Source organism: Lactuca virosa, chromosome 6 (genome assembly GCF_052849685.1).
Source record: "Lactuca virosa cultivar CGN04683 chromosome 6, Lactuca_virosa_CGN04683_v6, whole genome shotgun sequence".
Lineage (NCBI taxonomy): Eukaryota > Viridiplantae > Streptophyta > Magnoliopsida > Asterales > Asteraceae > Lactuca > Lactuca virosa.
Genome location: NC_136431.1, coordinates 85,678,231 through 85,700,081, shown reverse-complemented (window position 1 = coordinate 85,700,081; position 21,851 = coordinate 85,678,231). Strand labels below are relative to the sequence as shown.

General features: G+C 33.5%; 3 protein-coding genes, 2 long non-coding RNA genes and 1 pseudogene across 5 annotated transcripts; 4 read left to right on the top strand and 2 right to left on the bottom strand.

Moving 5' to 3' along the window:
• Window positions 1-640: 640 nt before the first annotated feature.
• On the top strand, window positions 641-1,839 carry LOC145121251 (uncharacterized). Its single transcript, XR_013714558.1, has 2 exons — window positions 641-903; window positions 1,525-1,839. It is a non-coding gene; the product is annotated as an uncharacterized LOC145121251 (long non-coding RNA).
• Window positions 1,840-2,694: 855 nt separating this feature from the next.
• Window positions 2,695-3,087, top strand: LOC145121718 (auxin-responsive protein SAUR21 pseudogene; annotated as a pseudogene).
• Window positions 3,088-6,534: 3,447 nt separating this feature from the next.
• Window positions 6,535-7,236, top strand: LOC145121717 (uncharacterized). The gene has a single exon (XM_079057422.1). The coding sequence runs from the start codon at window positions 6,535-6,537 to the stop codon at window positions 7,234-7,236; it is 702 nt and encodes a 233-aa protein (XP_078913548.1).
• A 4,197-nt stretch (window positions 7,237-11,433) lies between these two features.
• On the top strand, window positions 11,434-13,036 carry LOC145120834 (uncharacterized). The gene is made up of 3 exons (XR_013714391.1): window positions 11,434-11,868; window positions 12,514-12,720; window positions 12,827-13,036. It is a non-coding gene; the product is annotated as an uncharacterized LOC145120834 (long non-coding RNA).
• Window positions 13,037-14,913: 1,877 nt separating this feature from the next.
• On the bottom strand, window positions 14,914-16,960 carry LOC145119099 (pentatricopeptide repeat-containing protein At3g29230-like). Its single transcript, XM_079054730.1, has one exon. It carries the CDS (start codon window positions 16,790-16,792, stop codon window positions 14,951-14,953), a length of 1,842 nt encoding a protein of 613 aa, XP_078910856.1. The 5' UTR covers window positions 16,793-16,960; the 3' UTR covers window positions 14,914-14,950.
• A 1,276-nt stretch (window positions 16,961-18,236) lies between these two features.
• On the bottom strand, window positions 18,237-21,622 carry LOC145122601 (ABC transporter F family member 1-like). Its single transcript, XM_079058173.1, has 6 exons — window positions 21,463-21,622; window positions 21,131-21,361; window positions 20,448-20,521; window positions 20,138-20,348; window positions 19,822-20,056; window positions 18,237-19,638 (listed from the first exon to the last, which is right to left on the bottom strand). The coding sequence occupies exons 2-6, from the start codon at window positions 21,359-21,361 to the stop codon at window positions 18,581-18,583; spliced, it is 1,809 nt and encodes a 602-aa protein (XP_078914299.1). The 5' UTR covers window positions 21,463-21,622; the 3' UTR covers window positions 18,237-18,580.
• Window positions 21,623-21,851: the final 229 nt, after the last annotated feature.

Genomic DNA, 21,851 nt, shown 5'->3' with positions numbered 1-21,851 from the left:
TTTTGTTTGATATATTCATTATAATGTTCTTAAACTTCAACCCCAACTTAATTTATTTTTAAGATTTTCGAAATTTCACTATTTATCTTCCTCTTACATCACATCTTTTTGCCGATGACATACTAGGCTATATATATTATAGTTGAAAATGAAAATTATGTAAGAGGAAGATAAATGTGAAATTTATAAAAATCTTTGAAGTAAATCAAGTTAGGAGTTGAATTATAAGAATATTAGACGATTACAATGTATATATGATACAAAACGACGTAGTATGGTAAGTTTGGGTACCTAAGCTTATATACCCTTAAGGGTATATATATATATATATATATATATATATATATATATATATATATATATATATATATATATATATATAAAAGTTGTAAAGATAGATTGTGAAACCCAATGTATAAAGGAAAGTACAAATAGTTAAATTGTAAAATCAAAAATTTGATAGAAAAAATGTAAAAACCAATTAAAAATGTAAATCTATAAAAATAGATTGGGAAAACATGTAAAGTAATATGATAAAACATGCAAGATGATTTTAGATAGTAAAAAAGAGTTCAATTATCTTAGACGATAAAAAAAAAAAACCAATTACTCTAGACAAGCAAAAAATATAAAAAAAAAATGTTGTCCGTTATATAAATACCCTTTCATTATTTTACATTTTTTACCCGTCTACTCTAAAACCCTTCCCTACGTATAACCCATTCTCACGATCACCGATCAGATACAGCTTCAATTCGATCATCGTCCACTGCTTGCTTCACCCCGTCGCCGCCTCCGGCTTGCTCCACCATCGTCGTCGCCTTCCGCTTGCTTCACCGTCTCCGCAGCCTCTGACTTACTCCACCGCCGTCGTTCATCATCTGCTTCAGGCTTGTTTCATAGGTACGCGGTAATTTTCGTTACAATTGGGATTTTGTTTCTAATTTTGATCGTTTCCCTGTATCAGTGTGTCTCTTATCTTATTTGCAAAAGAACTAAGTTGGAATTGTGAACTAATTTACAATCATTTCTTCTAAAATCATGAACTGATTTTGATTTGGTTAATCATGGATTCAATTTTTTGATCGTTCCCAGTACAACTGCAACCTGTATCAAATATCAATGTGTCTCTTATCCAGTTTGCAAAAGCACGAATTTGGAACTGTGAACTGATTTGAAATCGTTTCCTATATAATCATGAATTGATTTATAATTGCTTAATCATGATTCTATTTTGTGATCGTCCCTGTACAATATCAATGTTCTAATTTTTTTATAGTTTCTTGCACAATATTGTATCAGTCTTTTGTTATCAAATTGTCTATTATATATCCAATCTTCAAATCCAAACATCAATGTGAACTGATTTGGAGTGGAGTTCTAGTTCTCTGATCGTTTACTGTACATCTTTGTGGCTTCACAACAAGATAACTTTTGGTTACATTTGAGTTCCATTTGATACCTTTTTGGTTTCATTTGAGTTGAATGTTATTAAATTTCAGTGTATGTGTGATTATCTAGCAGATGAGTTCAATAGAGTCAAAAAAGAAAGAGAAAAGAAACATACATGGATAAACAGGTGTTTCCCCACAGCCTAATCCACATGGAAAGTCTCTAGCGAAAGCCATAAGTAATTCAACAGTATCTTTAGCAGCCAAGTCTGAAAATGATTGGACTCAGTCCAATACTAGATCTGCAAGGCACATTGCAAGATTATGTCATTGGTTCATATATTTGAGTTGAATGTTCTTAAATTTCATAGGTTTTTTTTTTTTTTTGAATAGCTAGTTCTATATTTGAGTTGAATGTTCTTAAATTTCATAGTTTTTTTAATTCAAATTGTTGTTTGGTTTTCTATTTAGACGGTTTTTTTTATCACATTTTTTGATAAAAGCTTTGTGAAATACATACTGTTGTTTAGAATGGCTAGTTAATATTTTAAATGTTATTATCAAGTGAAATATACTGTTGTGTTTGTATTTTTTAAGTTTATGCATGACAAAAAAATATAGGCCAAAAAAATATATATTTGTTAGTGATGGGGGGATAGGGAGGGTAAAATATAAAGTTTGGTCAAATAGAGAAAACCGTAAAGTTGAAATTTTCCAAAAAAAAGTTATATATGGTAGATATAAATATATTTATATAGTCAATGGGTAAAGTGTAAAATTTGGTAAAATAGAAAGGGTAAAATTGTCTATTTATAAAAATTTGTTGTGTATGGATAAATCTTGTTGTGTACGGATCAGTTCTCATTTTTTAACTATGTTTTGAAACATTTTTCTTAAGAAATTGTAAGAAAACGAATTGGAGTGGTATTCGTATTAATATAGCTAATTTTTTTTTTATATTTTCTATTTAACAATTTACTTTTTTTTGTGTTATATTGAGATTGAATTTTTTCATTTCTTTAAACAAAAAAAAAATGTAAAGAAGGAAACCTATATAGCATTAATTACTCGTCCAACCCTTTTCATCTACACCTTTATTTTGACGAAAACACTTTTAGACCTCGTTATCCGATGTGCATGACATATATCTGCCTATTTGTCGTCACTTACTTTGGTCTTTAGTTTCCATGTACATGCAACTGCTGCATCTTTCAAGCAGTCTATAAAAGGATGTGCACATGGTGAAGGAATAGAGTGCAGAAAATTGTGCAAACTGTTTGATCAAAAAGAGACTATCCACAAAATGGGAAATCTTAAAACACCAATTCTTGCAAACAAAAACTATGGTATTTTGAAGCTCAAAGGGGTTATAGAGAAGCTTCAAAAGAGTCTTCTGCCAGCCAAGAAATGCGCCCCCAAAAACACAAATCTTAGAACCGAGCCTGAAGACGTGAAAGAAGGACATTTTGTTGTGATAGCAGCCGATGAGGATGAAGAAAAGAGATTTGTGGTTCCTTTGGCGTATCTTGCACGTCCATCTTTTCAGAGGTTATTGGAGAGAGCAGCTGAGGAGTATGGGTTTGGTAATGAGGGTGCACTTACAGTGCCGTGTAGGCCGAGTGACCTTGAGTGGATTTTACATGGAGCACATAGTGACATGGGTTGGAGTTCATATGTAGCCACGGTGAAAAGTTGATAGAGACTGACAAGATTTAGGGGTTTTTGAGATTACTTATCTAAAGTGTTGGTTTGTTAACATTAATAATTCAGAATATATTATTAACGTATTACGAGTTGATACGGTTAATAAACATTTTGAGTGTTTGGACCGATGGAAATACTTCTTTGAAAATTTATCAGCTTATTACTTTGGTATCCATAATCCATACGATATTATATAGTTATAATTTGATACATCCCAAACTTGCTAATAACATATACAAGTTTGGGTTAACCCACTTAGTTAATAAAATGTTTCTAACAAGAAAGTATTGGGTTCAATCACAAACATATGCTAATTCATCCATTCTATAAACAAATAAATAAATAAACATTTTATAACACACAATTTGTTTATGGTAATGTTATGTACATTAGGTATATAACCCATTTGTGTAAGGTCTATGTTCGTTTTTTATTTTATAGCCCATTAGGGTGGAGAGTATCCATCTCTCCCACCCTCGGATAACAATTCTTGATCCAACTTGTAATCCGATACTAAAATAAACGAGTTTGGAAACATCTTTTTTTCAAATGTGTTACTTATTAAGTTATTATGTTAGATGCTTAGATTGGTATTTGATTGCTCATTTCATTCTACTCAATTTAAAGTGATAATTGTTAATTAATTTAGAGACATATATAATCCGTATAAATTTAACATTTGAAAAGTTACCCGAAAATGACTCATCGACTCTTTCACCCGAAATCGACCCACTGCCTCACAAACCCATATACTCATACATGTTATGTGGGTTGGGTTGGGTTGGGTTGGGTTGATGTTTCCAACCCGCCAACCCATATAATATATGGGTTCGTTTGGGTTCGTTTATTCTGACCCGTCAACTCGTGACTTACCAACCCGAGCCCAACCCAATTGTCACACCTACTCTCAACCTACTTGTCACATCACCTTTTCTTTCTCTTCTTCTGTCCATCTTTCTCATCCCATAACACATGAAAACTCATCTTTTCCATCTCTCTCAACTAATTCAACTTTTAAGTTTAATATAAACAGAAAGAAATAAAAATCATACAAAACTAGTTCACAAAATATAAATAACATACAAAACCAGTTCACAAACTAATTAAAAACATACAAAACTATATATGGTACAAGTATACAGGCATAATTCACAAGTATAAAATGCATATGTGGAAAAAGATAGAGTGTGGTATATAACCCGTTGAAAATAGAAATCAACGATACCACAAGATGGAGGAGCCATCGCCTTAGAGGTACCCCCCAACACCTCTGGTGGTATTCTGAAAAAAATTGTTACCATCCACCCTTAGCACCATGAAATGGTTATATATATATATATATATATATATATATATATATATATATATATATATATATATATATATATATATATATATATATAATGTAACGTTCCAAATTTCAAACCAAATTTTTTGTTCTTCACGATAGAATATAATGTCAAACTTTTTTTTCCAAAAGTAATATAAAAGCATTTTTTTCAATCATTATAAAATATAGTAGTATCATCAAATCAGTGGAAGTTTAATCCATAATGAATAGCTATGCGTGTGTGGTATATTTCAGTTGGACCCTTCCTTCTAACATTAGTACTATTTGAAAAATATTGAATCCACAACTATAAGAAAAAAGTTTAGTGAGGTCTGCAAAATACCAAATTTCAACATTACATATACAATGCATATGAACATAGCTCATAGTCTACACCTCAGAGAGTTTGTATAAATAACATATATGAAGGTACTCATATTTGTATTTAATCATCCTTTATTCTAATGATGAATTTATTTAAATGGATATTGATTTGTTGTTCATTGATTCCTAAATTGATTAGATCGGATGGTCGAGTCATTAATCCTATGATTCTAGGTTGTCTACCAACAATGATAGCTCGCCTAGAGTTGGTCAATTATTTCGTATTATGAAAAACTTAATTGGAATTACTAGTCACATGGTTAATGGTAACTTCTAAAATTAGTTAAACTAATAACTTGATCATGAATATTAAATCAATATTATTATGATTAACTGTCTGCCACTAGTCCTACCTTATTCATGCACTTTTGGGCCATTAATGTAAGCAAAACAATATGATACAAGATATATAATCCAAACCTAATCTTAGATCATGCACTTAGTTTCATAAACATAACAAAACCAATATTAGTATGCATTGATCTTTAATTAAGCAATCGTAATAAATTATACAAATTTCAATAACCAAATATCAATCAACAATGAAACTACAGTTTTATAAATATCAAATACTCATAAAGGGTTTGATCCCAAATCTTGACAAGAACAAGTAAGAAACTAAATACTTGACTAATTATATATAGAAAACTAAATAGTTTTCTAACTTAATGATTTCTTCACTTTATATTCATATTGTTGCATCTAACTTAATTATATATAGAAAACCCTAATATTGAATCCTCTCCATTTGTGGTGTGAAAGAAGCTTGGAAGGTGATTTTTGTGAAGAAGGCTTGAAGCTTGAGGAACTTGGAGCAATGAGAAGCTTGTGGATCTGACTCTACTTCATCTTGGCATCATTTTGAAGGTGGTGGGATTCGTGGCAGTGATTCAGGAGTTTGATTTTATCACTACGGTTCGACATTTACGAGGTGAGCTTTCCTCACTATACTGACAGGGTCTACGGCACCAAGGTCGGCCCTTTGGATTGTTATCCTGTTTGATTACTGTTATAATCTGTTAGATCGGTGTCCTAGTAGATAGGACGTTTATATGTGGTCATGATATGTATCCTAGTAGATAGGATGTTGATATGCTTAGTGATCTGTAGATCGGTTTGACAGTCTGTAGATTGTTATGTGTTTATCTGATATATGAGCATAGTATGTGGGCATTCCAACCCGATGGTTGTGGGCCAAGAGTATTCCATCCCGAGGATGATTGGACTCATTATATGTGATTATCTTATATATATATGTATTGTGTGTGGGCATTCCAACCCGATGGATGTGGGCCAAGAGTATTCCATCCCGAGGATGACTGGACTCATAGTATGTGGGCATTCCAACCCGATGGTTGTAGGCCGAGGGTATTCCATCTCGAGGATGATTGGACCCATAGTATGTTGGCATTCCAACCCGATGGTTGAGGGCCTGGGGTATTCCATCCCGATAGATGATTGGACCCATAGTATGTTGTTATTGTATGTGTATGATTGTAGTGTGTGTATTTTGGGGGAACTCACTAAGCTTCGGGCTTACAATTTGGTTTATGGTTTGAGGTACTTCAGATGATCGAGGAAATGCGAAGGTTTGATCGTGCACCTCCTTACTTTTTATGGTTTGGATTTATGGGATACTCTGACATGAAACATTTTCAAAACAATTGTAATAATTAATGGTTTTTGATTGGTTGAAAAAGTTTTAAATTGGCTCAAATTTTATGGATGTTACAACAATACACACGAGGTGATCATGGCTATCCGTCGGTTATACTTGAAGTTGTAGCATCACAGGATCTGTGGATTTGGCATGCTTTCTTTGGTAGTCACGGGTCTCTTAATGACATTAACATTCTGAATAATTCACCAATATTCAACAAAATGTATGACGGTACCGCACCGGATTCCTCTTTTGATTTACGAGGAAGGCATTATAGATTCTGTTACTACCTTGTCGATGGGATATATCATGAGTGTGCGGTGTTTGTTAAAACTTTGTCGTGTTCGGATGATAATAGAAGGATTAGATTCAAGAGAACACATGAAAGAGTGAGGAAAGATGTGAAACGGGCATTTGGAGCTTTGAAAAAGCATTGGCATATAATTAGAAACCCATCAATATTTACTGATAAGGTTAAGATGACGGAGGTGATGTACATTTGTATCATATTGCACAATATGATACTAGAAGATGAAGGCATCGTGATATGTGATTACGACGAGCATGAAGTCGTTCCGGAGACACGACAACTAGAAATTGGTGGCGATTATTACATGCAAAGACGTGCGGCAACACACAATTCAGAAATACATCATGATCTACGTCGCAATTTAACCAATTATCTTTGGACGCTTAATAATCTTGACCTTAATATGCCACATTTAGATGAATTGGACGGTCAATTTTCAGAAAACGATTTTATGTAGGATTTAAGTTTATGTTTAAATCTTTGTGATTTTAATTTTTAATTGTGGTGTTACGAATTTCGTTTGCGTATTGTAACCTTTTTATTTTATTTTTGTGAAGTGTTTATTTTATTTTAGTGAAGTGTTTGTTTTCTATTTAAATTAAAAAAAACAAAATAGCAATTTTGACCCATCCTCTGAAAATGACATGTCATTTATGTTGTGTGACAAAAATAACATGGCAAGCAATCTATGGCTTTGAAAATGATACGGCAGCATGGCATGACATGCTCCACTCCCTCGAGCCTTATTAAATTTAAGGGATAAAAGAAAACAATACACATTTTACAATATGGTTTTCGAGTTAGAAATAGGGTTTTTTTTGGTAGAAAAAATTGACTTAAAAAAAAAAAAGATGTTTATGGGGCTCTTAAAAGAAATTAACAAAATAAACCTTGAAACTTGAAAGTATACGTTTGGAGGAGGTAACCTCACAAGTCACAAGCCAATTGCTTCTATATGCCAGAGACGGCATGAATTTTACAGTACCGGCTACATGGGGGCAGTGTAGCGAAGGCTACCGTGTACCCACATTGGACTTCCCGAGCACATATATAGGAGACCATTTCGACTACCCTAAGCTCGAAATGGACTGGCGGACTTGGCTTTTATGCCCTTATTTATCTTGTTCTTTCTTAAAGTTGTAATTTTTGTCGGTTAGTTTATCTCTAATGATTTTAATACTATTGTCGTTCAAAGGAAAAGAATATTCAATATATTCTTTACTCTATAACTATCTATTTATTTTTGCGTTTTTTTTTTTTTTTTTGATTTAAAATAAATTTGGAATGAAGGAAAACTACAAAAGTACAAATGGCCAACCCATTTCGAAAACGTTTCTATATATGAATCGTTAACTGATGCATGCATGACCTTAAAATCAACCCATATATTTGTCGTTTTAGAGTTTATGATTGATATTTAGAATTTGGACTTTAAAGTTGTAGAAATCCTAGTCACATCTATAAAGTTGTAGAAATGCTAGTCGACAGATGTGACTCCACATAAACAATAAATATTCACTGGTCTTTAATTTCCATAGCATGCACATGCAACTGTTGTACCTTCGTTCAAATTCATGACCAAGTGGTCTATAAAACGATGTGTACATGGTTAAAGGTGTAGAGTGCAGAGAATAGTCCAAACTGTTAAATAAAAAAGAGAGAGTATATACGAAATGGGAAAGCTAAAAACCCAATTTTTTATGAACAAAAACAGTAGTATTTTGGAGCTCAAAGTGGTGGTAGGGAAGCTGCAAAAGAGACTTTTGCAAGCCAAGAAATGGGCTCCGGGGAACAAGAATCGTGAATCGGTGCCTGAAGACGTGAAAGAAGGCCATGTTGCTGTGATTGCATCCAATGAAGATGAAGAAAGGAGATTTATTGTTCCTTTGGCTTATCTTGGTCGTTCATCGTTTAAGATGTTGTTGGAAAGTGCAGCCGAGGAGTATGGTTTTAGGCACGAGGGTGCACTTATAGTGCCGTGTAGACCGAGTGAATTCGGCCAGTGGATTTTGGATGGAGCACATGATGATGTTTGTTGGAGTTCGTAAATAGCCATAGTGAAATATACTTTATTTAACACTTTCTTATATACATTTAAAATATGTTAATATTTTATTTGATTTGTAGAGAATTATAAATTCTAAATTTTAGTATATCTTTTTTTTTGTAATTAACCTAATGTATAATTTATTAACTCTAAAGTTTAGAAAATTAAAGAATAAAAGGACTACTGTCATATAATTGTGTGCATTAGGAGTAGGTTTAGTGGGCGTGGGTATATCCCGTTCTAAAAAAAATTAGTTCGTTGTGATGTTTGACTTGTGAAACTACAAAATTTGAGGGTGTTTATATATTTTTACTATATTTCAATTTTTTACAAGAATACATAAAAACCAATGATAATTTTTTTAACAATAAACATAACCTTGTAAGGAAAATTTTAGTAAATCATTTGGTGGTGAGTGATCTAATTAATTTGTTATTTATTATTTGGTGATCAAGATTGGTTTGAGACCCTCGATGCCATTGTTATCATTGACAATGTTATTTAATGAATGAGAATCAAATATCCATCTACTAGATTATGCTAGTCAAAACTAAGGTGCACAAAATATCCATGCCGACCAAACTTTTTTAGAACAGATATGGCTGTGAGATTATGATACTAAACTACATATGGCTGTGAGATCATGATACTAAACTGATTCAGATTGTGGCTCTTTGAGTAGGGCCACAAATTATACATGTTCGTTGAGAACTAATGTACACATTATGCAATTTATCAACCTATTCAATACAATTACATACAAATTGCGTGATGACTTACCGGTTCGAGAACCATGTCAATCCATTGCCTTATGATCCATTGATTCTCAAAGACAATGCACCCTTATGATGGAGAAGATGAGGCGATCATTTTGAATGATTTGATGTAATATTATGGAGAAAATAAAGAACCCTGGATCTCTATACAATTTGATTGCTATATACATCTCTTGGAAAAATCTATACTAAGACCTTTATGTATTTGTTATTACAATCAGTCCCATCTATTAATGTAAAACATAAATAACAGGCCTAATTAAGGGTTTGTTTATGTGACAAATCTTAAGGCTTAGATCGGTATATAACCAAAAGGACTTGCGTGATTATGCATATGTGATACGGTAAGACCCGTTAGGTGTGTTACTGTATTGATCATTTTTTGTGTATAAATGTATTTGATATTAAGCATGTGTAAATGAGAGATTTTATCAAATGATTTGATAATATATTTGATAGCACTTTTTATCAACTTTATTTGTTGATTTGAGGTTCATTTAAATAGGAGATTTTCTGTTTTAGGGAATGTAAGTAGAGGACTAGAGGTTGTTGTTGGCAACCTTCAAGAATAATGCAATGGTATCTACATTTTAATTCACTTTTTCACTTCGGTATGTATAGGTTTATCTTGTTTTTTTACGATGGTGAATATTTATACAGAATGTAGAACAAATTGTTGTCTAGATTTAATACTGCATCTAAGAAAAGAGAATTGTTCACCATGACAGAAAAGAGAATTGTCCACCATGACAGAGTATGTAAAAATCCCAAAAATCCTAACTCGAGTACTTAAAGATTATACAATTAAAAATAATAAAGAAAGTAGTTATTGGCTTATTGTTTGATTTTGAACCTTTTCTCTTTTCTTGATGTCAATAACTTGACTTTTCTAAAAAAAAAATTGTGAATACAGGTTTTTGGTCCGTTAAACATATTGCTCAATGGTCTTCCCTTTGATGAAAATCCATATGTGTTTAATGGTGATTTTGTTGATCAGTGGTCTTTTATTATTATAATTTTATATCATTATATTTGTTTTTTTCTAGTCTATTACAAAGACAATGCCCGAGAGTAACATTTATATGGGAGATGATGAACTTTGAGGTCATCAAAATCATTTGCACTATTACAATGTAAGATGCTCTAATTAGTCTATATGATTCTTAACTTTTACTAATGTAGTTTTTGATTTAGGTTTATGGCGTGTTAATGGAAAGATAAACGTATGAAGGCATGAAATTAGTGGATCCAAATAAACCCCATTTTGTTCTTACACAAGGTGAATTTATAGGTAGTCAAAGGTATGATTTGTCATGGTAGAATTTAGACGACAGGTGAATATGTTGAATTGGACTTAAAAGGTGCATAAATAAGCTTGATAGTGACCACAATGGCTTAATCAAAGTCAAACAAAGGATTATTAAATATCTAACAGTTTGCAAGGTTGGAATGAAATTTTTATTATCTTCTACATGTTGCAATTTAATTATTTATTTTAGTTTATATTGTAGATAAAAGTTATGTAAATATAAATAGCCTAAATTATAAAATGTCATGAGTATTTGTCTGACGGAAGAACGAAGAACCTGGTCCAACCAAGAATCTAAAACCTACTTTTATACTAAATTGAGTTAGAATTAATGTTAAAAATAAATAATTAAAAAACCGTTATATATTTTCTATTAGTAGGGAGTTAGAATATATATATATATATATATATATATATATATATATATATATATATATATATATATATATATATGAAAAAGTGAATATGTCCGGTATATAAGATTAGGTACCGGACATTGAAACTACGTAGTTTGTTTATTTATTTCCTAAAAATGCAAATATCAATTATTTTTCTCTCGCTTATCGGTTCATCATCACACCACCGTCGAAAATATTCACACATGTCCTCCTGCTTGTCGATAATCAAAACACCACCTGCAGCAGCAAAGAATTCAAACGATCTTATTCGAGTTAATTGATTTCATTTCCAAGTTTTTTTTATTTAATCTGAATGATTGATCCGTCAGAAAACCCAAACTAAAGCTCTAATTCAAAAAACTTGAACTTGATGCTTATTGCTCGATTCTTTCTCCATCTTTTCTTTGATTTCCTTTTTCTGAAATCGAACAGTCGGAAGTTATTTGATTTCTTATTAAATGAAGCCCACCAGGTGTTCGACAAAATGTCATCTCATATGATACAATAGTGGCGAGTGAAATTTGACATTTATCATCTTATTGACCATTTAATAACCACGGTGAGTAAAATTTGACATTTATCATCTTATTGAGCATTTAATAACCATTTTCTTTATCACTTATCAACGTATCATCTTTAACCCAATCAGGGTAATTCAGTTAAAGGTGTGGAAAAAAGAAAAATGATAATGTGGCTTCAAATGGAGATTGGTCTTCGTTAACTATTGATGAATCTGGGAACAATGTCACCTTCATCTTTCATAAATCCTAAAGGATCTCATCTTCATTTCATTAATGAAGTGCAAAAAACCGTCTGTAGTTGCGGAATTCCATAACGGAATGGACCTCAAGAATCATGATTTATAACCAACTAAAAAAACATATTGTGCAAATGCCATATTTTGTTACCTGAAAATTTCTTTAATTCTTTCTTCAATATGTAACAGAGGCTTGAAGCAAAGTGTACGCTTGTAGTTATAAGTAAACTTTGATGTTGATGTAATGACTATGTTTTGTTACCTTGTTAATTCCACTACTTTCTGATTTCATTACATTCAATCCAACTATATCATAAATCAATAAGAAAACCCATGTGATTTACTATCATTGTAATAATCTTATATTATTCTTGTCCCTGCTTTTATACTATTAGTGTCTTATCATTCGTATTGCTTCATGTTTTCTGTCATTTTATTTTGGGACAGGGCCAAAATCGTCCAAGAAAGGGCAAAGCAGATACGTAAAGCGCCACAATGCACACATGTAGAATACATGGTTCTTCTTGATTGCTCCTTCGAATCTAAAAAGACTGATTTACCCTCACACCTCATTCAGTTCCAGTAGCAGGATCATCCAAATCGATGCTTAATACAGTATACAGATTTGCTCCTTCAATCCGTGAGCAGTTTTAGGTAAGTACATTTTAAAGACGATGATGGCATTTGTGTCTTTTTCACAGAAAAAATTGAGAGCAAGTCTAACACCTTACAATCTATTTTCATTTTCCTAATGTACTAGGATTGGGAGGATGGCTTGTTTGAAACTGATGTTGATGGCTCTTTCTTACATGAGAAAGTGGAATAAAGATTTGAAACTATTCAACACTAGTGAAGATGGTGGACAACAACTTCTTCAGTTTTTTTTTTTTTTTTGTCTTTTTCCTCTTCTTTCAAAACCTGTTGAAGAACCAAAAACAAAATCTGAGTGTTATGTTGCAATTTAGCTCAATTATCATTCAATATTTGTGTTTAGTTTGATCAAATACTAAAAAAACTACCATTAATGGTCTAACAAAGATTAACCAATAATGGCAGCCTACTTTCATTTTTTTAAACAATAATTGCAGCAAAGTTTCAATTTTAACCCAATGTGATAGACTACTTTCATTTTTAATCCACAATATTAAAGATTTACATAATGTTGATGAAGTGGCACATTTGATTAAAAAGGAAGAATAAAAACTTAATTTTTATTTAGTATCTTACATTCAACACACTGTAATTGCCAAAAACCAATTGAAATTCCACAACCAATCGCACCAAAATTCCAAATTAACAAACCAACTGCAAGTTGGTATCTTGACTTATCTTATTAGTCAAACATGTAAAATAGTCATCAACACAGGTATTGTGCTTGTTGATATTCATCTTGATTCCTAATTGCCAAAGAATAAAGTAAAGTGCATAGCTTGAAAGTTTGCATATTTGTATATGCATGATATGGTATTGCGCTTTCAGTTTGATCCAAATATGCTATAACAGGAAAAAGAATCAAACCCAAGTAGAATAACATTGCTTCTATATGGGCATACCTATCGTTCATACCCTTCCAAGCCATTATCTGTCAAAACTAAGGAGTGACGTTTTGTAAGTTTGTGTATACTACAGATATATGATTAAGAAATCATTAAATTAAATGAAAGTTGGTATCTTGACTTATCTTATTAGTTAGACATGTAAAATAGGCATCAAAGAAGAAAATATAGTTGAAATTACCCATTGTCAATAAAAGCCAATGCCTTTAAGCCATATTGAGACAAAACTTCACCAAGGTATTTAATCAAACACCTGGTGTACATTACCATCACCAGAAACATAATATATAAATTGTTGGGTAATCTTGACATGGGTCATGGGTTTATTGGAGTTATGGGTATGGGTAAAAGGATAGTATTTGGTTTGATTTGTTTATGTTTGAATAAAGGACTTTGACCAAGTTTAAAGTGAGAAAACGTGTTGTATACTTGGTCATTCTAGTGTCCTTTTCATTAGGAGTAGTGACTAGTTTTTAGGATGGTATTGTTTATTTCCGTTGGGTTTTTGTAGGCTATTTATAGCCATTTGTTTTGATCAATAAAGTGTAGTTGTTGAGTCCAGAGCAGCTTTTGTATGAAAACAAAGTCTCCATCTGTTTCTTTTTTCTTTTCTTTTCGTGTACAGCAACAACAGGGAACAACTCTTAGTTTTCTTTCTTATTTGTTTAGAAGGTTGCAGGGGCTGTTCCAACATAAATTACCATAGAATGAACTTGTTTCGTTTACACACCTTAATCTAATGAAAAATAGTATATATCTAATTTAAATTTATCTAATGCACACGAAGAACAAATTGAAGAATATGTAATCGAAAAACGCCTCAACTTGTCAAGTGAAATTAGTATAAATCTAATTGGAAAGAATTGATGCATACACACAATCACGAAAGCAGTCGAAAAATCAGTAAAGCTATGACATTCATCGAAACATTGACGCCAAAATCACGAACCGAAACCTGCTATATAAGTATTAATCAATGGTGAATCAACAAAATCAAGAAACGATGGAACCTTTGTGCTTTCTTAGGTTAGTCGATGACAAACCTCAATGTTTTTAGGAAGGAAATGATAGTTATCAGTGTTTTTAGGAAGGATGTATTCATGTAGCAAAACCAAACGACACAGTTTTGATTATTGGGTACCTAATCTTATATACCCTTAAGGGTATATTCACTTTTCCCATATATATATATATATATATATATATATATATATATATATATATATATATATATATATATATATATATAGAGAGAGAGAGAGAGAGAGAGATAGATCATGTGTGCAACAAATTAAAACCATAAGGACTGCCGAATTCACAAGTGATCATTAAAAGTCACATTCTAACAAGTTATCATTTAAACACTCCAAGATTTCATAAATATCACTCCTTTGCACATGATTTGTATCTCTAGCAACAAATTCATGCACACAATCCCCAATTTGAATCAAACTACAACCAGGAATCTTTTCAATTCCTTTCTCTCTCATTTCCAACCTAAACCTCAAAGCATCTTCCCACCTTCCAATTGATGAACTCAAATTTGTAATTAATGTCAAATATCCACAATTTAAACCTTCTTTATCCAATACTTTCTTACTTACATACTCAAACAATTCACCATTTCCATGTAGCTTACAAGCACTAATCATAGTAGCCCAAATTACCGAATTAGCCTCCAAATCCATGTTTTCTATTAACCTAATTGCTTCATGTAACTCCCCAGATCGAGCTAAAAGATCAATCAAGCATCCATAATGCTCGATTTTAGGTTTAATCCCATAGAAATTTACCATTTTTTGGAATAAACTCTTACCCTCTTTCACCATTCCTCCATGGTTGCAAGCTGAAAGAACAGCAATAAACATGACATCATCTGGTTTTATTCCTTCATCACACATCTTGTTAAAAAAATTCAAAGCTTCTTTACATTTCCCATTAACTGCCAACCCTGACACCATTGTTGTCCATGTGATTATACATTTGTTGGACATTTTGTTAAAAATTGATTTACCATTTTCGATGTCCCCACATTTTGTGAACATGTCTATTAATGCGTTTCCTAAAGGGGTTGAGAGATTAATCTTGTTTTTGTTTATATATGAGCTTATCCATTTGCCATTTTCAAGAGAACCCAAGTGAGAAGAAGCAGAGAGGATGCTAATTAAAGTGATGTGATCAGGTTTGCATTTGTTATCAAGTAACATGAAATGAAACAAAGAAAGAGCTTCATTGAATTGGCTTTTGTTTACATATCCTGCAATCATAGCGTTCCAAGTTACTACATTTCTTTTGATGCCCATTTGATTGAACATTTTTCTTGCTGATTCAAGATCTCCAGATGCAGCGTATCCTGATATGATTGATGTAGATGTTACCACAGACTTTACAGGCATTTCATCGAACATGTTCTCTGCGTTTTTTAAGTCACCTGCTTTGACATATCCAGAGATTAGACAGTTCCATGAAACTTCGTTTTTCTCAGGCATTTTGTCGAACACTGAACGTGCGGATTCCATCTTTCCGTTTTTTGCTAACCCTGTGATGACAGAATTCCATGTCACGATGCTTCTTTTTGGCATTGATTCAAACAACTTGATAGCGGATTCAACTTCTTGACAATCCATATACATCGCAATCATTGTATTCCAAGACACGGTATCTCTCTCAGGCATTTCATCGAACACCTTGGACGCCAAGTCAACACCATCATTACCAGACTTGGAGTAGAAATTTAGAAGGGTGTTTCCAACAAACACACTCGAAGCGTCAAGACCCATCTTCAAAACTTCTCCGTGAATCATTCTACCGACATCCAAACCCTCGATAGTTTTCAGAAGAAAAGTGAAGGTGAAACTGTTGGGTGATACCAAAAACGCTCTGCTCCTCATCTGTTTGTAAGCACGCAGTGCATTATATGCGGTAGAGTTGTTTTCACGACCGATGAAGCATTTGATCATTGTGTTATAAGCAATAACGTCAGGAGAATTCGAAGTTTGAAGCACAGTGAAAGCATAATCCACTGAAATGAGGTCGGAGGAAACAGTGATGAGATTGTGTAATAGAGAGTCATTGTCTTTGAGGCCATTGACGAGTATCTGGAGATGAGTTTGCTTTAAGTGATTGGTGTTTTTGCACTTCTGCAAGAATCTGAGCATTTTACGTGCCATGGTAGCATTTGAATGTAATGTGTACCATATCAACCATTCCAAAGGAGTGCTTTTTTTTAATGAAAAAACTTATGGATGGATATGGAGGGATATTGATGGATAGGGAGGGAAAGTGAGGATATCGAAGGAAAATCGTGTTCACGAGTTTCATTAATGGAAGGAAAGTAAAGGGAAAGAAAAGATTTTAGAGTCATGTGTTCCTTTCACATTTTCCTCTTATATTGGACAGATTTTAAAAGAAAGTGATAGGAAAAAAATCTTTAAGTTTTATTTCTTTTTCCTCCTAATTTAGGAACACAAAATTTTAAAATTTTCCTTTCATTTTCTTTGAACTCGGGATCAGGGAATCAAGAAAATTTTTCTTCTCCTTCTTTTCTTTCTTTCAATATTTTCCTTCTCTTTTGTTTATTGAATTTAAAAAAATTAATAATAATAAAGAAAAAAACATCGGGAACAAGGCGTTAAGGCTAACTGCCTAGTAATGGCAATGGGCGGCCGGATGGGGCATGACATTCACCAAACCAGTCCGATATGTTTCGGGCTTTTTATTGGGGCGTCTCATTTGATTTGGATTTCGAGTTTTTCTGTCGGATTTCAGGAATTTTATTTGGTTTACCAAACACGTTTTACTACTATCCAATTAAACATAAATTTCCATATCCATTAACAATCAAACCCAAATTAATTTTAGTTAATTTGTCATTATTATATTTTGGTTAATTCGTTAATATTATATTTTGAAGTAATAAAGCATCATTTATTGTACTTTTTCCATGTAAAAATAATATATAAATGTAATAATGTTTCATTTATAGTCTACTTTTTCCGCTAAACATAAATTTTGATTAATTTGTTAACGTTACATTTTATCCAAATATTATATTTTGATAGGTCTCACATAATGGATAATGGATAGTACATTTTTTCACCTACCTACCTAGAATCTATATGGGCCTAAGCTTACTTATTCTTGCCACTTTTTCACCTACCTACCTAGAATCTATATGGGCCTAAGCTTACTTATTCTTGCCACTTAACCGAAATACCAAAGGCTCTTTGACCTAGTAATATAGAATGACTTTTTTAAAAAATGTTATGGGATAAGTAAAAGAGACATAAATGATGATAATTAAGAATAGATTAATTTGCCATTTCAAAAAAATAAATAAATAAATAATAACCGAAATAGGTCAACCAAAATCTTATGGACGTGCTAAAACCAAGGGGTGCCCAATAATTGCTTTGGCTTGCAGTGAGCATTAAGCAACTAACCAACTTTCAACAGGAAAAAACCTAAATTGTCCGACTCCTATAAGCATAATCAAACCGTGTGACAAATACAAGTCGAATCTCCAACATAGTTACATAGATGGATCATCTCCATGCCCTTTTTCTTTTAAAATAGCAACCATAAGACAAAAACATCACTCGATGCACAAATATATCAATACAGAAATCCAAATACTTACTTAGAATCAAAGTCATTACACTCTTCAATAAAAATTGTAGCAATCATAAGTAAACCCATGTTTTCGTTCATTAAAGTAAAATCAAAAATATAGTGCAAGAAAGAAATCTAGATTAAAAACAAGATGCCTCAAAAGGAGAGAAGAGCGATTGATAACTGATAAGTGCTCAACAAAAGCCAGCCCCTAAAATATCCCCAATCTTAACCCTCTCCCACAACTCTTTTCAGCTTTATAAATCGATAAACAGCCCATGCAGCCATATCCAAATACAAGCCTCACGAGCTCAAACATCGGTGCATACAATATAACAACTGCACCATTAACCTGATAACCCAGCCTTAGACCTCAAATGCTCCTTGAACCCCATAATATCCCCTTCCCAACGTGTCACAGCCTGATTCTCACACACCCAAATCTCATGCGCCACTTGATTAATCAACCTAAAGTCATGACTCACCAACACCATCCCTCCATCCCACTCGTTTAAAGCTTCAGCCAAACTATCAATCGTTTCAATATCCAAATGATTCGTCGGCTCATCAAGCAAAAGCATCTGCGGTTGTCGAAACGCCAACCACGCGAAAATCACCCGACTCTTCTGCCCGTCCGACAAATTCTTCATCGGCATCACTTGCGCTTTCCCGGTCAACCCAAACCGCCCGATACTCGCGCGCATCTTCTCCTCTTCATTTCCCGGATACTCCCTCATCATATACAACAAAGCCGACATCTCCAAATCCAACTTCTCCGCCAAATGTTGATGATACTGCGCGATTCTCAAATGATTGTGTCGTCTCACCATGCCATCAAGAGGAACAAGCTCCCCCGTCATAAGCTTTAGTAAAGTACTTTTCCCCGCTCCATTCGGGCCCACTAACGCGACACGGGAATCAAGGTCAACGCCAAAGTCGAGACATTTGTAGATGAGATTCTCCGGGGTGTAACCGAAGGAGACTTCGACGAATTGGAGCACAGGCGGCGGGAGTTTACCGACGTCGACGAAGCGGAAGACGAGGACTTTATCGCGCGCGACTTTTTCGGTGAGGCCGCCGCGTTCCATTTTTGCGAGGGTTTTTTCTTTCGATTGGGCTTGGCGGGCGAGTTTGGCCGACCCGTGACCGAATCGCGCGATGTATTCTTTCATGTTGGCGATTTGGTCTTGTTCCCATTTGTATTGTTTCATTTGGTTTTCTTCAAGTTCGGATCGCGTTTGGATGTATTGGTCGAAGTTTCCGGTGTAGATTTTGAGTTTCTTGCTTTGCATGTGGATGATGTTGGTGCATACTCCGTTTAGGAAATCTTGGGAGTGGGAGACAACTACGAGGATTCGCTCGAAGTTTTTTAGGGTTTCTTCCAACCACACACACGCTTCCAAATCTGAGAAAAAAACATATTGATGTCATTTTGGTAAATGAGTTGTGAAAATTGTGTTTTGTATTAGAATTATTGGTAAAAAGTTGGAACTAAGGTGTGGTTATAGATGAAGACTATGTTGATGTTTTCTTGTGATTTATTTAAGAAAATGTGATTTTAATTTTCAGGAAGAGGATAGGAATTTACCAAGATGATTAGTGGGCTCATCAAGCAACAAGATTGTTGGGTTCATAAACAAAGCACGAGCCAAAGCAATACGCATCCTCCATCCACCAGAAAAGTCTCTTGTTTTCTTTGCTTGCATTTGTTTATCGAATCCAAGACCATTTAAGATCTCAGCTGCACGTTTCTCTGCAGTTGATGCATCCATGGCATCTAAACGTTCATAGATACGATCAAGAGCATCACCACCACCAGCATCCTAAACCAAAAAAAAAATGTGATTTACATGAAACCCATGTAAAGAAATGTGTAAAGATTGTTTTTTTAGTAGAGTTAGAACCTGTGCAGCTAAACGTTCAACTTCAGCTTCCAATTTTAGCCTTTCTTCATCACAATTCATGACAGCTTCGAGTGATGACATGTCAGAGGCTTCGATTTCTCTGGTGAGATGGAAGATGTCCATGTGTTCAGGGATTGGAAGTTCTCTCATTCCAATTGATGTCAGAAGTGTGGATTTACCACATCCGTTTAAACCAAGTAAACCATAACGTCTGAAAAGTAATATATAATGAAGAAATGTAAGATAAACTATATGGTGGGAAAAAAAATTATGTGACACAAGAGAATAGTGCAAAGTGCAAAGTGCATACCTCCCATAGTTAAGCTCAAGTTCAGTGTCAACAATAAGATCGTGTCCATGAAAAGTAAGTGACAGAGACTCTATCTGTAATCATAATTTAGAAATTGGGTTATAGATTATAGCTATAAAAATAATGAAACATTCTTCATTACAAAAGTTACAACTTGAAGATATGAAACTGAAACATACATGGAAAAGAATTCAGCAAAATTCGTTTTCAGAAGAAAGATTCATATAACATATTAAAAGGACAAAAGATAGAACGGAAGCAGGGTCAACCATATACAATTATACACCACCAAATAAGTCATAAAAGATTCATTAGTTAAAAAATAAGTAACTTTAAGGACGAACATCAAACATGGATAACATACACAAATCAACAAACCATTAACATGATAGAATAATATCTAAACAGAACAAAAATATCCTTTTTCTGGGACCTGAATATAACCTAATATGATTATATTATCAATATGTGAAGCTAGTCAATTCATCGCTTTATAAAAACTAAGAACCCTAGAAATCATATTAAACAATATACAAACAGCTTTTCATTCCCAGCCTGTTAAATTTCTGAACCTAGGTGTTGTTTTATAATTGGATCAACCTAAATAGCAATTCAAACCATAAAGAAAAATAAAAAACCCAAATTTATAGAAATACAGATCCAATTTTCACTTTTGTTCTTACCCGAATATCCCTAGACAACGGATGAGAACAAAGAACACCGGTACAAGTACGGTCGGATATCACAAGAGACCCCATCCCATTCGACAAGTTATCGGTACTAGAACTTCCGTTCATCGTACCAACAGCCGCCGCCTTAGCCGAAGTAGCGGCGGCTGCTGCTTTACCTCCTCTCTTGGCAGCCGCTGCTGCCTTCTTCTGGAGCGCCTTCTTCTTGCTCGCATCAGACACCATCTAAAACCAAACAAACAAGATTAAAATCACATCGAAAACCAAAAATCACGATTTCAACGAAAAACGAACCCTAGAAACATGATATTCGATCAGATCGATACCTTGAGATCGGAAAGTGAAAGATCTAGGGATTGATCGAGATTGAAAGCGTTTGCGATAGAAATCACCTCCGGCCGATAGGTAGATGGAGTCGGTGTGAAGAGAAAAAAGGGAAGACGACGCCTCAAAAGTTTGAGGGTTTGAGAGAAAAATCAAGCAACGAGGTTTACGATATTTTATACTGGGTGTCTGGAGAGAGGGATCACACGTGGCATATTCTAGTTAGCACCCAAAAGCAAGACTATGTATCCACCAAACTGATTTTTCTTTTTCTTAAGTTAAATAAGAATTGTATTTTAGTTGGATTATAAAATTGTTATATTTATCAAAAAAAATATTACAATTTACAGTAAAATTCACTGAAATAATGCGATTAATTGCGAAAAATAGT

Bases quoted from the DNA above. Each gene is read 5' to 3' on its own strand.
- LOC145122601 (XM_079058173.1), bottom strand. From the start codon at position 21,361: ATGGTGTCTGATGCGAGCAAGAAGAAGGCGCTCCAGAAGAAGGCAGCA. The intron at 20,522-21,130 runs GTAAGAACAAAA...TTATGATTACAG, and splicing joins CGTTGTCTAGGGATATTCGG to ATAGAGTCTCTGTCACTTAC. The intron at 19,639-19,821 runs GTAAATTCCTAT...TTTTTTTCTCAG, and splicing joins TGAGCCCACTAATCATCTTG to ATTTGGAAGCGTGTGTGTGG.
- LOC145119099 (XM_079054730.1), bottom strand. From the start codon at position 16,792: ATGGCACGTAAAATGCTCAGATTCTTGCAGAAGTGCAAAAACACCAAT.
- LOC145121717 (XM_079057422.1), top strand. From the start codon at position 6,535: ATGTTACAACAATACACACGAGGTGATCATGGCTATCCGTCGGTTATA.